At 65.1% G+C, this 19,023-nt stretch overlaps 1 protein-coding gene across 1 annotated transcript; it reads left to right on the forward strand.

Moving 5' to 3' along the window:
• The first annotated feature begins 412 nt into the window (after nucleotides 1–412).
• CFB (complement factor B) lies at nucleotides 413–18,996 on the forward strand. Its single transcript, XM_058306530.2, is given in 34 exon segments — nucleotides 413–618; nucleotides 750–956; nucleotides 1,572–1,757; nucleotides 4,421–4,594; nucleotides 4,675–4,773; nucleotides 4,909–5,042; nucleotides 6,183–6,321; nucleotides 7,476–7,616; nucleotides 8,187–8,276; nucleotides 9,535–9,675; nucleotides 9,767–9,861; nucleotides 9,954–10,065; nucleotides 10,140–10,305; nucleotides 10,403–10,427; nucleotides 10,429–10,480; nucleotides 10,580–10,671; nucleotides 10,780–10,906; nucleotides 11,194–11,202; nucleotides 13,622–13,830; nucleotides 13,905–14,079; nucleotides 14,309–14,410; nucleotides 15,117–15,253; nucleotides 15,511–15,649; nucleotides 15,871–16,002; nucleotides 16,305–16,406; nucleotides 16,489–16,626; nucleotides 17,077–17,174; nucleotides 17,306–17,423; nucleotides 17,609–17,762; nucleotides 17,848–17,924; nucleotides 18,074–18,174; nucleotides 18,262–18,394; nucleotides 18,469–18,518; nucleotides 18,806–18,996. Coding segments are annotated over 34 exon segments (4,050 nt in total). The 5' UTR covers nucleotides 413–578; the 3' UTR covers nucleotides 18,962–18,996.
• The last annotated feature ends 27 nt before the right edge of the window (nucleotides 18,997–19,023 follow it).

Consider the following 19,023-nt stretch of genomic DNA (forward strand, 5'->3'; position numbering starts at 1 on the left):
GACCTGAACATCCTCTCTGGGGAAGGCCTTCAGGGAAGGAAAGGATCGTGGCTCTTCCGATGTGCCAAGAACTTCTGAGAAAAGCAGTCTCAATCCCTTGGAAATTGATGTGCAAGAAGGCAACGCCGTCCCGGGCTCCTGAAAGCAAAATCCGCTTGGCGAAAACAAGGCGGAACAGAAAACCCCTGAAACTTTGCTTAAATGAAGTGTTGTGCAATCTCTTGGGTGGTTCTGGTGTGTGCGCTGTGGCCTGTTAAAGCAGGAGCACGTGTGTGCTCGCACATGTGTGCATGCGTGTGTGTGGTGGGTGCAGATTGGAGCGGTGGGCGGGGCCTGCGGTGACAGTCCCTGGCGCTGGCTGTCCTGGGACCGAGGAGCCGAGCAAAGGTCTCGCGCTCAGCTCAGTCCCCAGTCCCTGATTATTTTTTTTCCGCACAAGAGAACTTCCCCCGCTGCCACTCCCTGGTGTTCTTTCTCTGGCAGCAGTTGCCGCGGCTGCTGCGCCAGCTCTGGTTTTCGGGAAGTCAGGTGACCTCGCCCCGGGCGGCGCTGCCTCGCCTGCCCCTCGGGTGGGCAGCATGGACCCGCTGCTGACCCTCCTTTGCCTGCTGGTGCCAGGTAGGAGGCCGGGGAGGGGGCTCGGGCCCGCGGCACCCGGCGGAGCCCCGCGCGAGAAGCGGGCGCTCTTGCGCTCGGCGCCCTCACCCCAGCCTCCTCCTTCCCCGCCTCTGCCCCCGGCGCCCCCGCAGGCCTGGCCGCGGCCGCTCCCTCCTGCCCGCGGAACGTGAACATCTCCGGAGGCACTTTCACCCTGAGCCGCGGCTGGGCCCCCGGCAGCCTCCTCACCTACTCCTGCCCCGTGGGCCGCTACCCGTCCCCGGAGTCGCGGCTGTGCAAGAGCAACGGGCAGTGGCAGACGCCGCGCGCCTCCCCGCTGGCCAGGGCGGTGTGCAAACGTGAGGGTCCCCGCGGGCCGGGGCGGTGTGCGGACGTGAGGGTCCCCGCTGGCCGGGGCGGTGTGCAAACGTGAGGGTCCCCGCGGGCCGGGGCGGTGTGCAAACGTGAGGGTCCCCGCGGGCCGGGGCGGTGTGCCGACGTGAGGGTCCCCGCCCGGGGCAGGGTGGCCAGGCGGGGGGAGCCGCTCCTTTGGGGCTCGCCCTGGGTGGACGTGACCTGGCCAGAGGGAGGGTGACCCCGCTTCCGCCCAGGGCTGGGCAGAACATTCGGCAAAGTCAGCGGTCACCGTCAGGGGCAGGCTGTGATGCAGGCGGCGGGGACTAAAGGCAGGGTCAGTTTCTTAGCACTGACCAGCGTCGTTGGGAACGGGCGCTGCGGGGGCGGGGGCGCGGGCCTCCTGGGCCGGGGGGCAGCTGGCTCCAGGGCAGGGGCCAGGCAAGGGGCGTTCATCAGTCGTCAGGCCCCACGGGGCCGTCGCCCACGCCCACCCAGTCTCCCAGCTCGGCCGCTGCACCTGCGGGACCCAGGACCCCGCCCCGCGCCGAGCAGCCGGCCTCTCCCCCCGGCCGCCGCCCCCACCGGGGCCCCCGCCATGCGCCCCTCTGTCCCCCCAGCTGTCCGCTGTCCGGCCCCCGTGTCCTTTGAGAACGGCATGTACACGCCGCGGCTGGCGTCGCACCCCGTCGGCGGCAACCTGAGCTTCGAGTGCGAGGACGGCTTCACGCTGCGCGGCTCGCCCGTGCGCCGGTGTCGCCCCAACGGCGTGTGGGACGGGGAGACGGCCGTGTGCGAGAACGGAGGTGGGTGCCCGCCGCCGGGCCGCGCGGGGGCTCTCCCGGGGACCCTGGGGCCTGGCACGCCGCGAGCCGCTGGACGGGCCGGCGCCGCGGCGTGTGTGCTCAAGGCCCCCGGTTCCTGCCCCAGGTGGGCTGGTCACTCGCCCTGGTCCAAGGGCCTGGTCTCAGCAGGCAGGGACAGGCTTCTGGTGCAACCCAAAGGCCCCCCAGACTCTGCTCAGCCCTTCTAAGTGCTGCATAGCAAGACCTGAGGGAGCAGGTGTGGTTCGCACGGTTGAGTGCCTGCTTCCCACACAGGAGGTCCTGGGTTCGATTCCCGCTGCCTCCTTAAAAAGAAAAAAAACTAAGCAAACAAATGAAATAAAAAACAAACCAACTCACAGGAGCTGATGTGGCTCAGTGGTTGAGCACCAGCTTCCCACCTATGAGGTCCTGGGTTCAATCCTTGGCCCAGGACCCCCCAACAAAACAAAAAAGCAAGTCTTGGTGTTCTGGTGCCCCCAGATAGTCTATGCATTATTTTATGCTTCAGCCGCTTGCCTCTGGAGCCAGGTTTGGGCTCCCAGCCCAGCTCGGCCCTTCAGTGCCTCTGGGCAGGTGGTTTAACCTCTCTGTCCCTCAGGGTTTGCATCTGGAAAATGGGGACAGTACAAGAGCCACCCGCATAGGGTGGTGTGTGGCAGAGGTGACCATTAGGAAGCATCTAGAACAGCCCCTGGAAGCTGGCGAGCGCCACATGTGCTTTTGTCATGGTCGTCCCTGACCCCGTGAAGGGCCAGCGGCTCCGCTCGGCACACGTGGGCCCCCAGGATTCTCCAGAGCCGCATTTGCCTATGGGTTGCAGGCGCTTCCAGGGTCACAGTTCCGAGCCCATCTTGCAGAACACCGAGTCCGTAAGTGGCAGGGCTTCCCCCGTCCCCAGCGGCCCAGCCAGTGGCTCCCAGCTCATGTCCTTGACTCCTTCCCAAATAGCCATTTATTTAAACATAAATGTCATTTTTAAGTTTGATTTTTACTTTTTTTTTCTCCTTTTTTTTAATCCCTCCTCCCACCCCCAGATAGTGCTCTCACCTCTCTGCTCATTGTTTGCTCGCCTTCTCCAGGAGGCACTGGGAACCGAACCCGGGACCTCCCCCATGGGAGGCGAGTGCCCAACGACCTGAGCCACGTCTGCTCCCTGCAGGCTGCGGCATCTGCTGGCTTGTGGTATCTGCTCATTGTGGCAGGGGTGGTGTCAGCTTGTCTTCTTCAGGAAGCACTGGGACCAGAACCCGAGACCTCCCATGTGGTAGGCGGGAGCCCAAGTGGTTGAGCCACGTCCGCTTCCCTATAATTTATTTTTAAATTGAGGTGTTATCTATCCACAGTAAAGTTATTAATGTTAGGCATTCTGCTTGATGAATTTTTACATAGGGATCTGCTGCCCAAGTTAGAGAACTTTTCCAGTACCCCACAAAACTCCCTCCTGCCTGCTCCCGGTCAGTTCCCTCCCCCAAAGGTAACAACTCCTCTGACTTCCAGCTGTCTGATTAGTTTATCTTATTCTTAAACTTCATATAAATGAAATAATGCAGAATGTACTCTTTTGCATCTGGTTTCTTTTGTTCATTAGTTTGTGAGATTCATTCATGTTATGTGTATGAGAAGTTTGTTCTTTTTTAGTGCTGTGTAGTATTGCATTATACGAATAAGCCACCAACCGCTCATCCACTCTCCTGTTGATGGGTATTTGGGTCATTTCCAGTTTTGGACTATGGTGAACACAGCTCTGTAATCATCCTTGTAGGTGTCTTTAGCTGCACGTATGTGCTTGTTTCTCATGAGTACCAATCTAAGTGAGGAATGCGAGTCTCAAGTTGGCTACAATTTGCTTTAGTAGAGGCTGGCAAACGGTTTCACCTGTTGACACTCCAGCACTGTAACAGAGCTCTGGTTGCTCCTCATTCCCCTCAACACTTGGAATTATCCATCTTTTCCGTTTTAGCCATTCTGTTGGGTGTGTAGTGATGCCTCATTGTGTGTGTCTGTGTGTTTTTAAGTGTGAACAGTATTTCTTTCTTTTTAAAGATTTGTTTTATTTATTTCTTCCCACCCCCTCATGGTTTGCACTTGCTGTGTCTGCTCATCTTGCTTTTTTAGGAGGCACCGGGAACCAAACCTGGTACCTCCCACATGGAAGGGAGGCACCTCATCTCTTGAGCCACTTCTGCCCCCTGCTTTGTTGTGTCTCTCACTGTTTTCCTCCTTGTGTCTCCTGTTGCACCCATCTGCGTCCGCTCGCCATGCTAGCCTGTCACATCAGCTCGCTGTCCTGCTCCTCCTCTTTAGCAGGCACTGGGAACTGAACCTGGGGCCTCCCACGTGGAAGCTCAGTCGCTTCAGCCACACCCGCTTCTCTCCTTGTGTTTTCACGCAATGCGAATGTTCCTGGTGGGTGTAGGGCTTGTACACTGACCTCCTCCCTGGAGCTTTGGCGCCCGGGGTGCGTCTCCAGGGCTGGGGTCGAGGTTGGGAGGCTTCAGCGGGCAGCGGAGGCCGTGGCGGTCTAAACTCTTTGCCCTCCTCCAGGCTTTTCCGTCCACGCTCCTGGGCTGCACAGCCCTGGTGCCTCCCGAGAGGGAGGCCGGGGCGCCCCGCTCACCCCCTCTCCCTCTGCCCACCTGCAGCGGGCCACTGCCCAAACCCGGGCACCTCGGTCGGCGCGGTGCGGACGGGCTCCCGCTTCGGACGTGGGGACACGGTCAGGTACCGCTGCTCCTCCAACCTGGTGCTGACGGGGTCGGCGGAGCGGGAGTGCCAGGGCAACGGGGTCTGGAGCGGGACGGAGCCCACCTGCCGCCGTGAGTAGCTGCCCGCCCCCCTCGAGCCCCGGGCAGGGGCGCCCCCCGCCCCGAGTGACCCCCGCGTGGTCTGCCCACAGAGCCCTACTCGTACGACTTCCCCGAGGACGTGGCCCCTGCCCTGGGCGCCTCCTTGTCCCACCTGCTTGTCGCCACCAATCCCAACCAGCAGAAGAAGGGTGAGGGGCAGAGGGGGCGGGGCCTGGGGCGAGGTGGGGGGGGGTTCCGCAGGGACGAGCTGACCGGAGGGGAGGCGGGGAAGCGTGCAGGTGGGAGCTGGGGAATCTCAATCCCCCCTTCCGCATTCCTCCTAGAAAACCTGGGCCGAAAGATCCAAATCCAGCGCTCGGGCCACCTGAACCTCTACCTGCTCCTGGATGCCTCCCAGAGCGTGGCGGAAGCCGACTTCAACATCTTTAAGGACAGCGCCTCCATCATGGTGGACAGGGTCAGCGCAAGGAGCCTGCTCGCACAGGCGCCTCCCTGCCCCTCTCCCTCCTTCCCTTCCTCCAGCTTCGGCGCCTTCCCCCACCTCCTCCAAGAAGTCCTCCCAGATTAAACTCCCGCCATGCAGGAATCACGGGTTCGATTTATAGGATTATGCTTTTCATTGCACAAATGCTCTTGGGGCACCTAATGTGTGCCGGTCGCTTTGCTGGGTGCCGAGTGCTGGGTGACACCGAAGATGAGCAAGGCTGAGGTCCTACCTTCTAGGAATTCATCTTCTAGAACAGTGGTCTGCAGAGGGGCGCACAAGAGAATCCACTGGGGCGTGGCAGAAAATCCCCGCCTCCCACTTAAGAATTTCCCTCTCTTCCTTTTACGGTTTTAATGTTTTGTGTCTGCCTTTAAATGCATATAATATTTTTGCATAGTGATAAGCTCATATAATTTAAAACTAAATACACCTCTCTCAGCCGGTGCGCGCACAATGTTTTTGTGGATGGGATGGCTGAACAGAAGCGTTTGGGGGTCTCGGCTCCTGGCCAGCACTGGCATTGTAATTATGCTTTCCACCATAATTTTTTTTCTGTCTGGTTGTGTCATCGTCTTTTTTGGGGGCATCGCTTCACTGCGGGGGGACCCGCGCCTCACTGTGCAGATCCGGGCTCCTGTTTTCTTTTTTTACCAGGAGGTCCTGGGGATCGAACCTGGGTCCTCCGTGTGGAAAACGGGAGCTCAGGTGCTTGAGCCCCGGCCGCCTCCCTTGTCACGATAACGTGTGTCCACGCGTGTCTTTCCCCACAGCTACATTCCGAGAAGGCAGTTTTTGGGGTCTGCAAAGCCCCTCTTAGGACTTAAAGTTAAGTGACTCCCTAAGACGCGAGGTGGCAAAACGCAGCAGGTGGAGAGCTGCCGGCAGGGGTTGACCCCGCTGCGCCGGGTGCGCGGTCCGGGGCGAGGTGGCTAAACGCGGGGCCGCCGCGTCCCCCAGAGCGGACGTGAGCGAGGGGGGCTCCGGCTCGCCAGCGTCGTGGCTTTCCCCCGGGCGGCACCCGCCGCGGTCTGGCCCGGCCCCCGCCCCACGGCCCCGGCGGCTCTGCGCGTCCCTCCCGCGGCTTCACGCTGCCCCCGCCCGCTCCCGCAGGTCTTCAGCTTCGAGATCAACGTGAGCGTCGCCATCATCACCTTCGCCTCCAGGCCCAAGGTCGTGCTGTCCGTCCTGGTGGACGCCTCGCGGGACCCCAGCGAGGTGATGACCAGGCTGGAAAACGCCAACTACAGAGGTACAGGCCCCCACGAGCGGCGGGGAGGCAGGCGCCTCTGCTCCCGCGGGCCGCGCTGCCGAGGCAGAGAGGCGGCCAGGCGTGGCGCGCTCCAGGCCGGCCCGCGGCTCCGGGTCCTCAGGCCGGGGTGCTCTCTAAAGCCAGGGCTTGGGCGGGGAGCCCCGGCGCCCACCCGCTGCAAGTCCACATGCGTGTCTGCTCAGCCCCTTGCTGTGCCACAGCCGCGTGGACCGGAGCGTCCAGGGCGAGGTCTGTTTTTCACGGCACAAAGCAAAGTTTCTGCAGGTGGGTACCCACCTGTGCCCACCTGTACCCACCTGTATGCTACCTGGGTGGAAAACACCCTGGATGGTGGGTAGCAAATGGCTAAAACAAACAAACAAACAGAAGAGCCCAAGTTCTTTGGAAACTCCATCTTTGGATCGTGGGGTTGAGGCTGGCTTTGTATTGGAGGCGATGCAATGAGCATTTCTAGGGTAAAAAGACTTTTTAAAAAGATTTATTTTATTTATTTCTCTCCACGCGCTCGTTGTTTGCACTCACTGTGTCTGTTCGTCATCTTTGTTTCTTTAGGAGGCACTGGGACCTGAACCTGGGACCTCCAATGTGGGAGGGAGGCGCCTAAATGCTTGAGCCACCTCCGTTCCCTGCTTTGTTGTGTCTCTCATTATGCTTTTCCTTTTGTGTCTCATTGCGTCATCTTGTCTCGTCAGCTTGCTGCACCTGCCCATCGCACCAGCTCGCCGTCTTGCTCTTCCTCTTTAGGAGGCACCCGGAACCTCTGCTCCCTGCTTTGTTGTGTCTCTCATTGTTGTTCTTCTTGTGTCTCTTGCTGCATCATCTTGTTACGTCAGCTTGCCATGCCTGCCCATTGCACCAGCTCACACCGTCTTTTTTAAGGAGGCCCCAGGAACCAAACCACAGATCTCCCGTGTGGTAGGCGGGAACCCAATCGTCTGAGCCACATCCCCTTCCCAGTAAAAAGACTTTTAATGTTTGAACAGGCAACGATGCCCAATCTCTAGCTCGATGGCCAAGGGTCTGAGGTGATCAAACCAGTTGATAGACATGTTTCCAGCAGTGGGGGGAGAGTGGTTCCCTCCTGAGGCGGCAGTGGGGCGTTTCTGAGAGCCCTTCCTCTTGGCCTGCTCCAGCCCATGAAAACGGAACCGGGACCAACATCTTCGAGGCCCTCAACAGCGTGCACATCATGATGAACAACCAGATGGAACGCCTGGGCATGCACACGGCGGCGTGGAAGGAGATCCGGCACGCCATCATCCTGCTGACGGACGGTGAGCGTCCCTGTGCGAGCGAGCCCGGCGCGGGGCGCAGAGCGGCCACCTGCACCCTGCTCCCCGCCCTGCACCCGCGCCTCAGTTTCCTATTCGCGAGAGAGAAACCGTGACGGTGCGGGTGACAAGGACGATCGTGAGAGCTGCCTTCCCCGCCTTGCGCGACGTTTGTTTTTTGGAGAGCACTTGTAGCAGTTCCTGTGAAAGTGCTTTGCCATTAGTGAGGTTGGTTATCGTGCTACCCGTGCGGTGAGCCCGCGGGAGAGACGGGGGCGCCCGGGAGCAGCGGCTGAGACGCGGGGACGGCCGAGCGGTCCGGGGAGTGCGCCTGGGTTTTGCGGCTCCTCTCTGGATGTTGGACGAGTGACGGCCTGGCCGGATTCGGTTTTCTTATCCACAAAACGAGGATACCCACACGTCCTAGGCTTGTCATGAGAATCAAATGAGATCCTACGACGCCCACACCCGCGCGTAGCAGGGTCGGCGCCGGGCCCTGGCGAGGGCCGCGCGCTCCCAGCGCCGGGAAGGCTGCGTCCAGCCAGCTGCGCCTTCTCTTCCCTCCGCGTCCAGGGAAGTCCAACATGGGCGGCTCTCCCAAGCCCGCCGTCGACAGTATCAAAGAGATCCTGAACATCAACCAGAAGAGGAAGGACTATCTGGGTGAGCTGCCCCTCGGCGCGCCCCGCGGGCGGCACGAGGCCCTCCCCCCGGGCCCCGGCTGCGCGTCCGCGGCCGGCTTGCTCGGGCTCGCTTGGTCCGTGCACGGCCGTCCCCCAGGAGGAGGGCCGGGGGCCTTGGGCACGTTGTCTCTTCTTGGCAGTGTGGATGGGAACCGAGGCTTTGGGGCTTGCAGCCGCTGGAGGAACAGCTCCTGGGGTAAACGTAAAGCGCACGGACCTGCGACCAGAATTCTAGAAAGGGGCTCCTCAGGCCCGGAGGGCAGCTGGCTTTCAGCCCCTGAGTTCACCTTCTCCGGGCACCCTCTCTTTTCCGTTCATATGCCCCATCCCACCTGCCCTCAGGGATGAGCCGGTTCCTCTTTAAAACCGAGGCAGGAGATGGGCAGCGGCTGTGGCTCCAGCGGTTGAGCGCCGGCTTCCCACATGCCAGGTCCAGGGTTCAGTCCCCAGCCCTGGCCCTCAAGGAAACAAAAAAATCAGAGCCGGCAGGAGAAGGACAACGCTCAAATCCCACTCGCATCTCCCTGAGCGTCCCTGAGAACGCCCGAGAACACCTGATTAGACAGAAATGGGGGGGCCGAAGGGAAAGAGTCAAGGCAAACACCCGGGCGTGATGGTCCAGCTCGTGCTTTGGGGCTGAAGGCTCTCTCGCAGTCCATCTGGGCACCTCGCGCCCCCACACTGCAGGGGCCCTCGGGGAGCAGAGGTGGGCCGTGGACCCTGCTCCGAGGCCAGCATGATGGCCGTGGGGAGGGGGGACCCTCAGGCAGAGGGAGCCCCAGGCCGTGCGCGGGTGCCCGTCCCTCTTCCCAGTGATTACAAGCGCTTCCCGAGGGCCTGTGTTCTAAGCCCCGCGGGCACAGCTGTGAGCCAGAGAGACACCGAACGAGAGGCCTGTCTGGGCCGTGGTGGTTCTGCACAGGCAGACCCGAGGCCCCGCGCCGCGAAGGTGTCAGTGGGGCCCCAGCCTGCAACGGCAAGAAAGGGGGCCACGTGGCAGTCTGGGGGAGAGCGAGGCAGGTGGGGGGCCCGCGGGCGCAGGGGGCCTGCAGTGGGGACGGGGCACTTCCAGGAGGCCCGTGTCTGGGAAGGCGTGAAGGAGGCAAACGGGGTTGGGTAGGGATGGGGGGCGGCGGCTCCTGCAGGCTCGGGCGCAGGGTGAGCTCTGGGTGCCGGCCCCCTGCCCTTGGGGTCGCCCCGGGGCCGCAGGACTGGGGCGCTTCCCCCGTCCCCCCCAGACATCTACGCCATCGGGGTGGGCAAGCTGAACGTGGACTGGAAGGAGCTGAGCGACCTGGGGTCCAAGAAGGACGGGGAGAGGCACGCCTTCATCCTGCGCGACGCGCACGCGCTGCAGCAGGTCTTCGAGCACATGCTGGGTGAGCGGGCTTCGCCGCCGCGGGGCGGGGCGGCCGGGGGGGGGGGGGGTCCCCGCGCCTCACCGGCCCCCGCCCCCCTCCGCCCCTCCAGACGTGTCCAAGCTCACGGACGCCATCTGCGGGGTGGGCAACATGTCGGCCAACGCCTCGGACCAGGAGCGGACCCCCTGGCACGTCACCATCAAGGTGGGACCGGGGCCCCCGGGGCGGGAGGATGGGGCTCGGCCCCCCCCCCGGGCGGGAGGGGCCGGGGCCTGAGGACCGCCGCCTCCCCGCAGCCCAAGGGCCAGGAGACGTGCCGCGGGGCCCTCGTGTCCGACCAGTGGGTCCTGACGGCCGCCCACTGCTTCCGCAACGCCGAGGACCTGTCCCTGTGGAGGGTCATCGTGGGTAAGGCGCGCCGGGGCCCCCCGCCGCCCGCCTGCAGGCCCGCGCCCCTCCCTGACGGGCCCCGCTGTCCCCAGGGGACCCCGGCTCCCAGTGGGGCAAGGACTTCCGGATCGAGAAGGCCGTGATCTCCCCGGCGTTCGACGTCTTTGCCAAGAAGCAGCAAGGCATCCTGGAGTTCTACGGCGACGACATCGCGCTGCTGAAGCTGCCTCAGAAAGTGACCATGTCCACCCACGCCAGGTGCCGGGGAGGGGGGGGGGGTCCCGGGACGGAGGGCAGCCCCCCGGGGGAGGGGACGCCGAGGGCCGGCGCGGGTGACGCGCGCCCCTCTCCGCAGGCCCATCTGCCTTCCCTGCACGACCGGGGGCCAACGTGGCGCTGCGGCGACCCCAGGGCAGCACCTGCCGCGACCATGGTGAGCCGGGCTGCGAGTGCGGGGGGCCGGGCCGCGGGGCGAGGGCGCGGGGCCTGGGAACGGGCCCCGGCACCGAGGCCGCCCTCTCCCCGGCCGCAGAGCGCGAGCTCCTGCAGACGCTGAGCGTGCCGGCCCATTTCGTCGCCTTGAACGGGAGCAGACTGAACATCAACCTCAAGACGGGGACGGAGGTGCGGGCCTCGGGCGCGGGGCACGGGGATCGGGGGCTCCCTCTCCCTCCGCCCGCGCCCCCGGGGGCCGCTCACGCTGCAACCGCTCCTGTCCCTCCCATCACGCAGTGGGAGAGCTGTATCCAGGCGGTCTCCCAGCACAGGGCCATGTTCCCCAACCTGACGTCCGTCAGGGAGGTGGTGACCGACCAGTTCCTCTGCAGCGGGACCCAGACGGACGACAACCCCTGCAAGGGTGAGCCCCCGCGCCTGCGCTCCCGGGGGCACGGTGGGACGCCACGCGCAGCCCGGCGGGCTGGTGACGGGGTGACGCCGTCCCCCCTTTGTGCAGGAGAATCTGGGGGAGCCGTGTTCCTTGAGCGAAGGTCCAGGTTTTTCCAGGTGAGGAGAGAAGGGAGGGGCCTCGTGGGCCTGGGGCGACCCGGTCTGGGCCTTGGGGTGGGGGGGGTGCCTGTGCGGGGACCTGGAAGGTGGGGGCCGGGGGCTGGGCAGACCCTCCCCCTCTTGGCTGCCTCCCCCCAGGTGGGCCTGGTGAGCTGGGGTCTCTACAACCCGTGCGTCAGCGCCGACAAGAACGCCCGCAAACGGGCGCCTCATGGCAGGGTGCCCCCGCCGAGGGACTTCCACATCAGCCTCTTCCGCCTGCAGCCCTGGCTGAGGCAGCACCTGGGCGGCGTGCTGACGTTCCTGCCCCCCTAGCCCCCCCCCCCACCTCCGGACCCCCGAGCCAGCCTCTCCCCAGCCCTGGCTGAGGCAGCCCCTGGGCGGCGTGCTGACGTTCCTGCCCCCCTAGGTCCCCCCCCACCTCCGGACCCCCGAGCCAGCCTCCCCCCAGCCCTGGCTGAGGCAGCCCCTGGGCGGCGTGCCGACGTTCCTGCCCCCTAGCCAGGCCGCCCCCACCTCCGGACCCCCCGAGCCAGCCTCTCCCCAGCCCTGGCTGAGGCAGCCCCTGGGCGGCGTGCTGACGTTCCTGCCCCCCTAGCCGCCCCCCCCACCTCCGGACCCCCGAGCCAGCCTCCCCCCAGCTCTGGGGACGGCCCCGGGGTCCCAGCAGGCTGCGTCTCCAAGCTGGGGGGAGCCCGACCCCCGTGTCCCCCACCCCAGCTCAAGTCCGTCCCCCTGGCCTCACTTCTCCTTTCACTCTCCCTGGGATTTTCCCAGTTATGAAATTGATAAAAGTTAATGATTTCCACATTCGGGCTGTGTTCCTGCCTGGGGGCGGGGGGGCGCCTGGGGGGGGACCTGGATGATTCCAGGAACCGGGGGAGGGCAGGTCAGAGACCCCGCTGGGCAAACAGCCGCTGGACTCTGCCCCACCCCGGCCGCAGGGGCGCGCGGCCTGCTTTCTGGTCCCTGCAGGGCAGTCTGGGCTCGTCGGAGCAGCTGGGGGCTGGGAGGGGGTGCTGGAGTTGGAGCCTCGAAAGGTGGGGTGTGCGCAGTTTCTATTTCCTTGACTGGAAGCTCAGCGGGGGCCCTCCCGCCTGGACTTTCCGGAAAGCGCTGCGTGTGGGGTGGGCGGGGCCGGCGAGCTGCAGGTGCCAGGCACTGATTGCATAAAAGGCAGGGGGCTGCTGCGGCCCCGGAGCGCGACAGGCCCCGCCGCCGCTTCCTCGGACGCCCGACAGCCCCGCAGCGCGCCCGGGCGCCAGCCGTCCTGCCCGTCCCAGCGCCTCTCCCGCCATGGGCCCGAACCGCAGCCCCCCGCTCCGGCTGCTCCCCCTGCTCCTGGGGCTCCTCTCGGCGGGTGAGTGGGGGGGCCGCCCGTCTCCTCCGCCGCCCCGGCGCCCCTCCTGGGCCGCGGCACCGGGCTGAGCGCGCCCTTCTCTCCAGGCGTGAGCCCGACGCCCGTGCCCGAGGCCCAGCCCCGCAGCCCCTGCCCCCTGCACGACGTGGAGATCGCCGGCGGCTCCTTCCAGCTGCTGCGCGACGGCCAGGCCCTGGAGTACGTGTGTCCCTCCGGCTTCTACGCGTACCCCGTGCAGACCCGCGCCTGCAGGCCCTGGGGCTCCTGGAGCACCCTGCAGAGCAGAGACGGCAAGATTGTCAAGAAGGCTGAGTGCAGAGGTTGGAGGGCAGCGGGGGGCGCGCGGGGCAGGCGGCGCAGCGGGCCGGGCGCGGGTGGGTTCTGCCCTGTGTGGAGACAGGGCGGGCTGGACAGCTGGAGCGAGCGGGAGTAGGAGCCGCTCTAGGGGCCCAGGCGGGCCGGGGGAGGACGGGGGCCTGGCACGGACTGAGGGAGCCCCCTCGGCTGAAAGAACGCTCAGAGGGGAGCGGAGGTAGCTCGGGTGGTTGAGCACCTGCCTCCCGTGGATGAGGTCCTGGGTCGATTGCCCATACCTCCTAAAAAGAAAAAAAATCAAAATAGGCAGCGGACGTGACCCAGTGGTTAGGGTGTTTGTCTACCACATGGGAGGTCTGCCGTTCAAACCCCAGTCCTCCTTCACCCGTGTGGAGCTGGCCCATGTGCAGTGCTGATGCACGCAAGGAGTGCCCTGCCAAGCAGGGGTGTCCCTGCATAGGGGAGCCCCACACTCGAGGAGTGCGCCCCGTCAGGAGAGCTGCCCAGCGCGAAAGAAAGTGCAGCCTGCCCAGGAATGGCACTGCACACACAGAGCTGACACAACGAGATGACGCAACAAAAAGAAACACAGATTTCTGTGCCGCTGACAACAGAAGTGGACAAAGAAGACGCAGCAAATAGACACAGACAACAGACAACCGGGGTTGGAGGGGGAAGGGGAGATAAATAAATAAATAAATAAATCTTTAAAAAAATTTCAAAATAAAGAGCGTCTCAGAAAGGGGGTGGAGGAAGAGCTGGAGCCCCCACAGGCTGAGAGGCAGAGGGGTGTCGGTGCTGCTGCTGTGGGGCCGGGGGTGTCGGCCAGGGTCAGTGGCCCGAGCCAGGCGTGCCCTCCCGCCCGCGGCTTCCACTCGTCTCCCTACGCAGAGATCCGCTGCCCAAGGCCGCAGGACTTCGAGAACGGGGAGTTCTGGCCTCGGGCGCTCTACTACAACTTGAGTGACGAGATCACTTTCCGCTGCTACGACGGCTACGTTCTCCGGGGCTCTGCCAATCGCACCTGCCAGGAGACGGGCCGGTGGAGCGGCAGGACGGCGGTGTGCGACGACGGAGGTGAGGAGGGCCCCCGCCGCGCGGTCCCCTCCCTGGCCGCCCAGCCCGGCCCTCCGGCGCGGGCGTGGGGCTCACCGCGCGTCTCGCGCCTCCGCAGCGGGGGTACTGCCCCAACCCGGGCATCCCCATCGGCACCAGGAAGGTGGGCAGCCAGTACCGCCTGGAGGACAGCGTCACCTACCACTGCAGCCGGGGGCTCACCCTGCGGGGCTCGCAGCAGCGCAAGTGCCTGGAGGGGGGCTCGTGGAGCGGCACGGAGCCTTCCTGCCAAGGTGACCCTGGCCCCGCGGCCCCGGCTGGCCCTGCGTCCTGACGCCCCCGTGCCAGGGCTCCTCGCCTCCCCTCGCTCGGCCCAGCCGCTGCCCCATGTCCTCCCAGCCTCCCTGGGCAGCTTTTCTCGCTTATGACGGTCTCCCGCCCTGGAAACGCGCCATCCTGCCCTCTGGTCCCTGGGGCTCGGGCCCTCCCAGAGGCGTGCGCTCATTTTTGACTGCTCTGCAGACTCCTTCATGTACGACACCCCTCAAGAGGTGGCCGAGGCCTTCCTGTCTTCCCTGACAGAGACCATAGAAGGAGCGGACGCTGAGGACGGGCACAGCCCAGGTCGGGAGGCCGGAAGGGGCAGAGGGAGTGGGGCTGGGGACTGGGTGGGGGGTGCGGGGCTGGGGACTAGGGTGGGGGGGAGCGGGCCGGGCAGGAGGGAGCAGGGCTGGGGACTGGGTGGGGGGTGCGGGGCTGGGGACTGGGGTGGGGGGGGGAGCGGGCCGGGCAGGAGGGAGCGGGGCTGGGGACTGGGTGGGGGGTTGGGGGGTGCGGGGCTGGGGACTGGGGTGGGGGGGGAGCGGGCCGGGCAGGAGGGAGCGGGGCTGGGGACTGGGTGGGGGGTTGGGGGGTGCGGGGCTGGGGACTGGGGTGGGGGGGGAGCGGGCCGGGCAGGAGGGAGCGGGGCTGGGGACTGGGTGGGGGGTTGGGGGGTGCGGGGCTGGGGACTGGGGTGGGGGGGGAGCGGGCCGGGCAGGAGGGAGTGGGGCTGGGGACTGGGTGGGGGGTTGGGGGGTGCGGGGCTGGGGACTGGGGTGGGGGGGGAGCGGGCCGGGCAGGAGGGAGCGGGGCTGGGGACTGGGTGGGGGGTGCGGGGCTGGGGACTGGGGTGGGGGGGGAGCGGGCCGGGCAGGAGGGAGCGGGGCTGGGGACTGGGTGGGGGGAGCGGGGCTGGGGACTGGGGCAGGAGGGAGTGGGGCCTGGCGGGAGGGCGCGGGGAGGCGCGGGCCGGGCGTGGCGCTGGGGCCTGAGCCTCTGGGCGCTCCAGGAGAGCAGCAGAAGCGGAAGATCGTCCTGGACCCGTCGGGCTCCATGAACATCTACCTGGTGCTGGACGGCTCGGACAGCATCGGGGCGAGCAACTTCACGGGGGCCAAGAAGTGCCTCACCAGCCTCATCGAGAAGGTGGGCCCCGCCGGGGACCCCAGCGCCTGCCTGTGGGGCGCGTTCCGGGGCCCGGAGGCCCAGAAAAGGCCCACGTCCTGTCCCGTCCCCTTGTCCTGCGTGAAGCGGCCTCCTGGCCCCTAGCACGGACCCGTCTGTGGGCCCCGGGGCACCAGTGGCCCTGGGGCCTTGGGCTCTGTCCTGGCCAAGGCGCTGACCCCCCGCCCGCAGCGTCCTCCTTCCCATGGCTGCTGACCCCTTGCTCCCCTCGCCCGCAGGTGGCGAGTTACGGGGTGAAGCCCAGATACGGTTTGGTGACATATGCCACGTACCCCAGTGTCCTGGTCAGGGTGTCCGACCCGAGGAGCAGCAACGCGGACTGGGTCACGGAGAAGATCAACAAGATCAGCTACGAAGGTCAGAGGTCAGGGCAGAGGACAACAGGAGCACGCTGTGGGCCGGGGGCTGCGGGGAGCGGGGCGGGGCCGCTGGAGGATGGCGGGCGCGGGGGCCTGTGGGCTGGCAGCAGCGCTGTGTGGGGAAGGGGGTCGCGGGCTGGCGCCCGGTGCAGTGGGGAACCGGGGGTCCTGGGGCCACGGGGGAGAGCAGGCGGCGCGGTGACCGGCCCCTCCCCGCAGACCACAAGCTGAAGACGGGCACCAACACCAAGAAGGCCCTGCAGGCGGTCTACAGCATGATGAACTGGCAGGGGGACAGGGCCCCCGACGGCTGGAACCGCACCCGCCACGTCATCATCCTCATGACCGACGGTCAGCGGAGCCCCGCCCCCGCTCCCACTTGGCCCCTGAGCCCACCTGTGACGCTGGACTCGTGCTGGGGCCCACGTGCTGCTCAGAGCTGACTGCTGGCTCCTCCTGGGACCAGGAGGCCCCTTCTCCCCAGAGCGCTCTGGATCTGTGCCCCCGCCCCGCAGCCGGCCCATGCACCGGGCCGTGCCCCCGCCCCGCGGCCGGCCCCCGCACCCGGCGGTGTCACTGCCTGCAGCCCATGAGTCCCCCTCGGCCCGCGCACTCTCCCCCCTTGCCTCTCACCCCCTCCCTCTCTCCTGCAGGCTTGCACAACATGGGTGGGGACCCAGTTGTTGTCATCGACGAGATCCGGAGCTTGCTGGACATCGGCAGGGACCGCAAGAACCCCAGGGAGGACTACCTGGGTGAGTGGCAGCCCACAGCCCCGCACCCCATCTCGGCTGCAGCCCTCCGGGGCCGGGCCCTCACTGCCTCTTACTCCCGCAGACGTCTACGTGTTTGGGATTGGGCCCTTGGTGGAACAAACCAACATCAACGCTTTGGCTTCCAAAAAGGATAAAGAGCAGCACGTGTTCAAAGTCAAGGACATGGAGCACCTGGAGGACGTCTTCTACAAGATGATTGGTAGGAAGACACCAGGACTCCCTGGGGCCCCTGGAACCGCTCCTTCTTCCTCCATCCCGAGGCCCCGAGCCTGGAAGGCCTTTCTCACAGCTCCTTCCCTGCCTCGGTGCTGTTGTTCTGTTTTCTCACACCAACCCACGTTCTGATCTTAGCCTCCTAGGGCTCTCAACAACCTCAGAGCTGTCTCAGACCTCTCGTTTTACACATGCGGAAACGGAGGCCGAGAGAGGTTAAGGGACACAGCCGGGTCTCTGATCTCTTAGTTTCAAGTTCGTTTCATTACCCCAAGTGGTTATTTGCCTCCTGACGTAAGGAAGCAAATACCCCCAATATTTCCTTTCCTCATAATGGACCCCTGCTCCCCAAGACATGAGGGTGTCCTTTCCCAAAAGGCCGCTGCCACTTGGGAACGACGTGTCCCCAGCCCTCAGCACGCCCCCCTCCTGACAGATGAAAGCCAGTCTCTGGGTCTCTGCGGCATGGTCTGGGAGCACAAGGAAGCCACCGACGCCCACAAGCAGCCGTGGCAGGCCCGGATCTCGGTCACTGTAAGCGCCGCGTCCCGGCCTTGGGGCCTGGGAGGCCGGGGTGAGGCGGGGTGACAGGATGGAGCCAAATGCGCCCCCCGGGGCGGGGTGTCTGTGGGAGCTGAGCGCACCCCTCTGCCCTGTGTTCCCAGCGCCCTTCCAAGGGACACGAGACCTGCATGGGGGCCGTGGTGTCGGAGTACTTCGTGCTGACAGCGGCGCACTGCTTCACCGTGGACGACCAGAAGCACTCCATCAAGGTCAACCTGGGTAAGAGGGTGCCCTGCGCTCCAGCCGCGCCTCAGGCCGCGCTCCCACCCTACCCGTCCCCGGGGCAGCCCCCTTCCCAGCGCCCTGGCAGCCGAGGACCGAAGACCTGCAGCTAGGGATGTGAGGGGGCTGCCGGGCCGGAGGCTACCCAGGGTGGGTGGTCCAGATACCCTCTCCTGTCTCAGGAGGGAAGAAGCAGGACTTGGAGATAGAAGAAGTCCTATTTCACCCCAAGTACAACATCAACGGGAAAAAGGACAAGGGGATCCCTGAGTTTTATGACTACGACGTGGCTCTCGTCAAGCTCAAGAAGAAGCTGGTATATAGCCAGACTCTCAGGTGAGAGCATCAGGGCCCTGACAGAGAAAAGGCTGGGAGGGAGGCTGCAGGACTGGGGGCCTCAGTTTCCCCATCTCTTTAACAGACCCATCTGTCTCCCCTGCACCATGGGAACGACTCGAGCTCTGCGGCTTCCTCAGTCAACCACTTGCCAGCAACAGAGTGAGACGCTCTCGGGGAGGGGCGCTGGAATGGGACCCTGCTAAGTGGGCATGAGTGGTGGCAGATGGCCACAGCCCCTCGCTCTCGGGGGGCCTGGGACACGGCAGGGGAGGACAGCCTGACAGGACCTGGCCCGTCTGCTTGTCCAGAGGAAGAGCTGCTGCCCGTGAAGGACGTCAAAGCTCTGTTTGTGTCTGACGGGGAGAAGGCGCTGACTCGGAAGGAGGTCTACATCAAGCGCGGGGAGAAGGTGAGGGGCTTCTAGGGAGGCCCCGCAGGCCCGAGCCTCCCAAGCCCAGCTCTGCTCAGCGCCCCTCCCCGCTGTCCTCGCCCGCAGAAAGCCAGCTGCGAGAGAGACGCTCTGAGAGCCCCGGGCTACGACAAGGTCAGGGACGTCTCCGAGGTGGTCACCCCCAGGTTCCTCTGCACAGGAGGGGTGCTGCCCTACGCCGACCCCAACACGTGCAAAGGTGAGAGCCGCCTCAGGTGCTGCGAGCCCCCAGGCCCCAGCATCCTTCGCCCTACACCTTCTCCTCTCCCGCAGGTGATTCTGGAGGCCCCCTGATTATTCACAAGAGAAGCCGCTTCATTCAAGTGAGTGTTCCCCAACCTGGTAGGAAGCCAGGCGGTCAGCAGGGGCCCCACACGGGAGCTCAAGGCACGCGCCAGAGGGGGTGGGGGAGCAGCGCCCGCCTCACCTGAAGACTGCGCGACTGGCCTGCGCAGGGGTTGTGCGTCCACGCACGTGTGTGGGAGAGGACAGGACCAAGCTGTTTCCCAAGCCTAATCCTTTAGACCAGCTCAGGTACAATCGGGAAGGGCCCCGCTTCCCGTGACTAGACATGAGTCCTCCCAAGCACTGGCGCTGCCCTCCCCTCCAGGTCGGCGTGATCAGCTGGGGCGTGGTGGACGTCTGCAAACAGAAGAAGCTGCAGAAGCACGTGCCTGCCCACGCCCGCGACTTCCACGTCAACCTCTTTGAAGTGATGCCCTGGCTCAAGGAGAAGCTCCAGGACGAGGATCTGGGCTTCCTCTAAGGGAACGGGCTCTCATTAAAACAGCTCTAACAATACCTGTGGTCAAGATCCTTTCGGGGGTG

This window comes from Dasypus novemcinctus, chromosome 11 (assembly GCF_030445035.2).
Source record: "Dasypus novemcinctus isolate mDasNov1 chromosome 11, mDasNov1.1.hap2, whole genome shotgun sequence".
NCBI classification, from domain to species: Eukaryota; Metazoa; Chordata; class Mammalia; order Cingulata; family Dasypodidae; genus Dasypus; species Dasypus novemcinctus.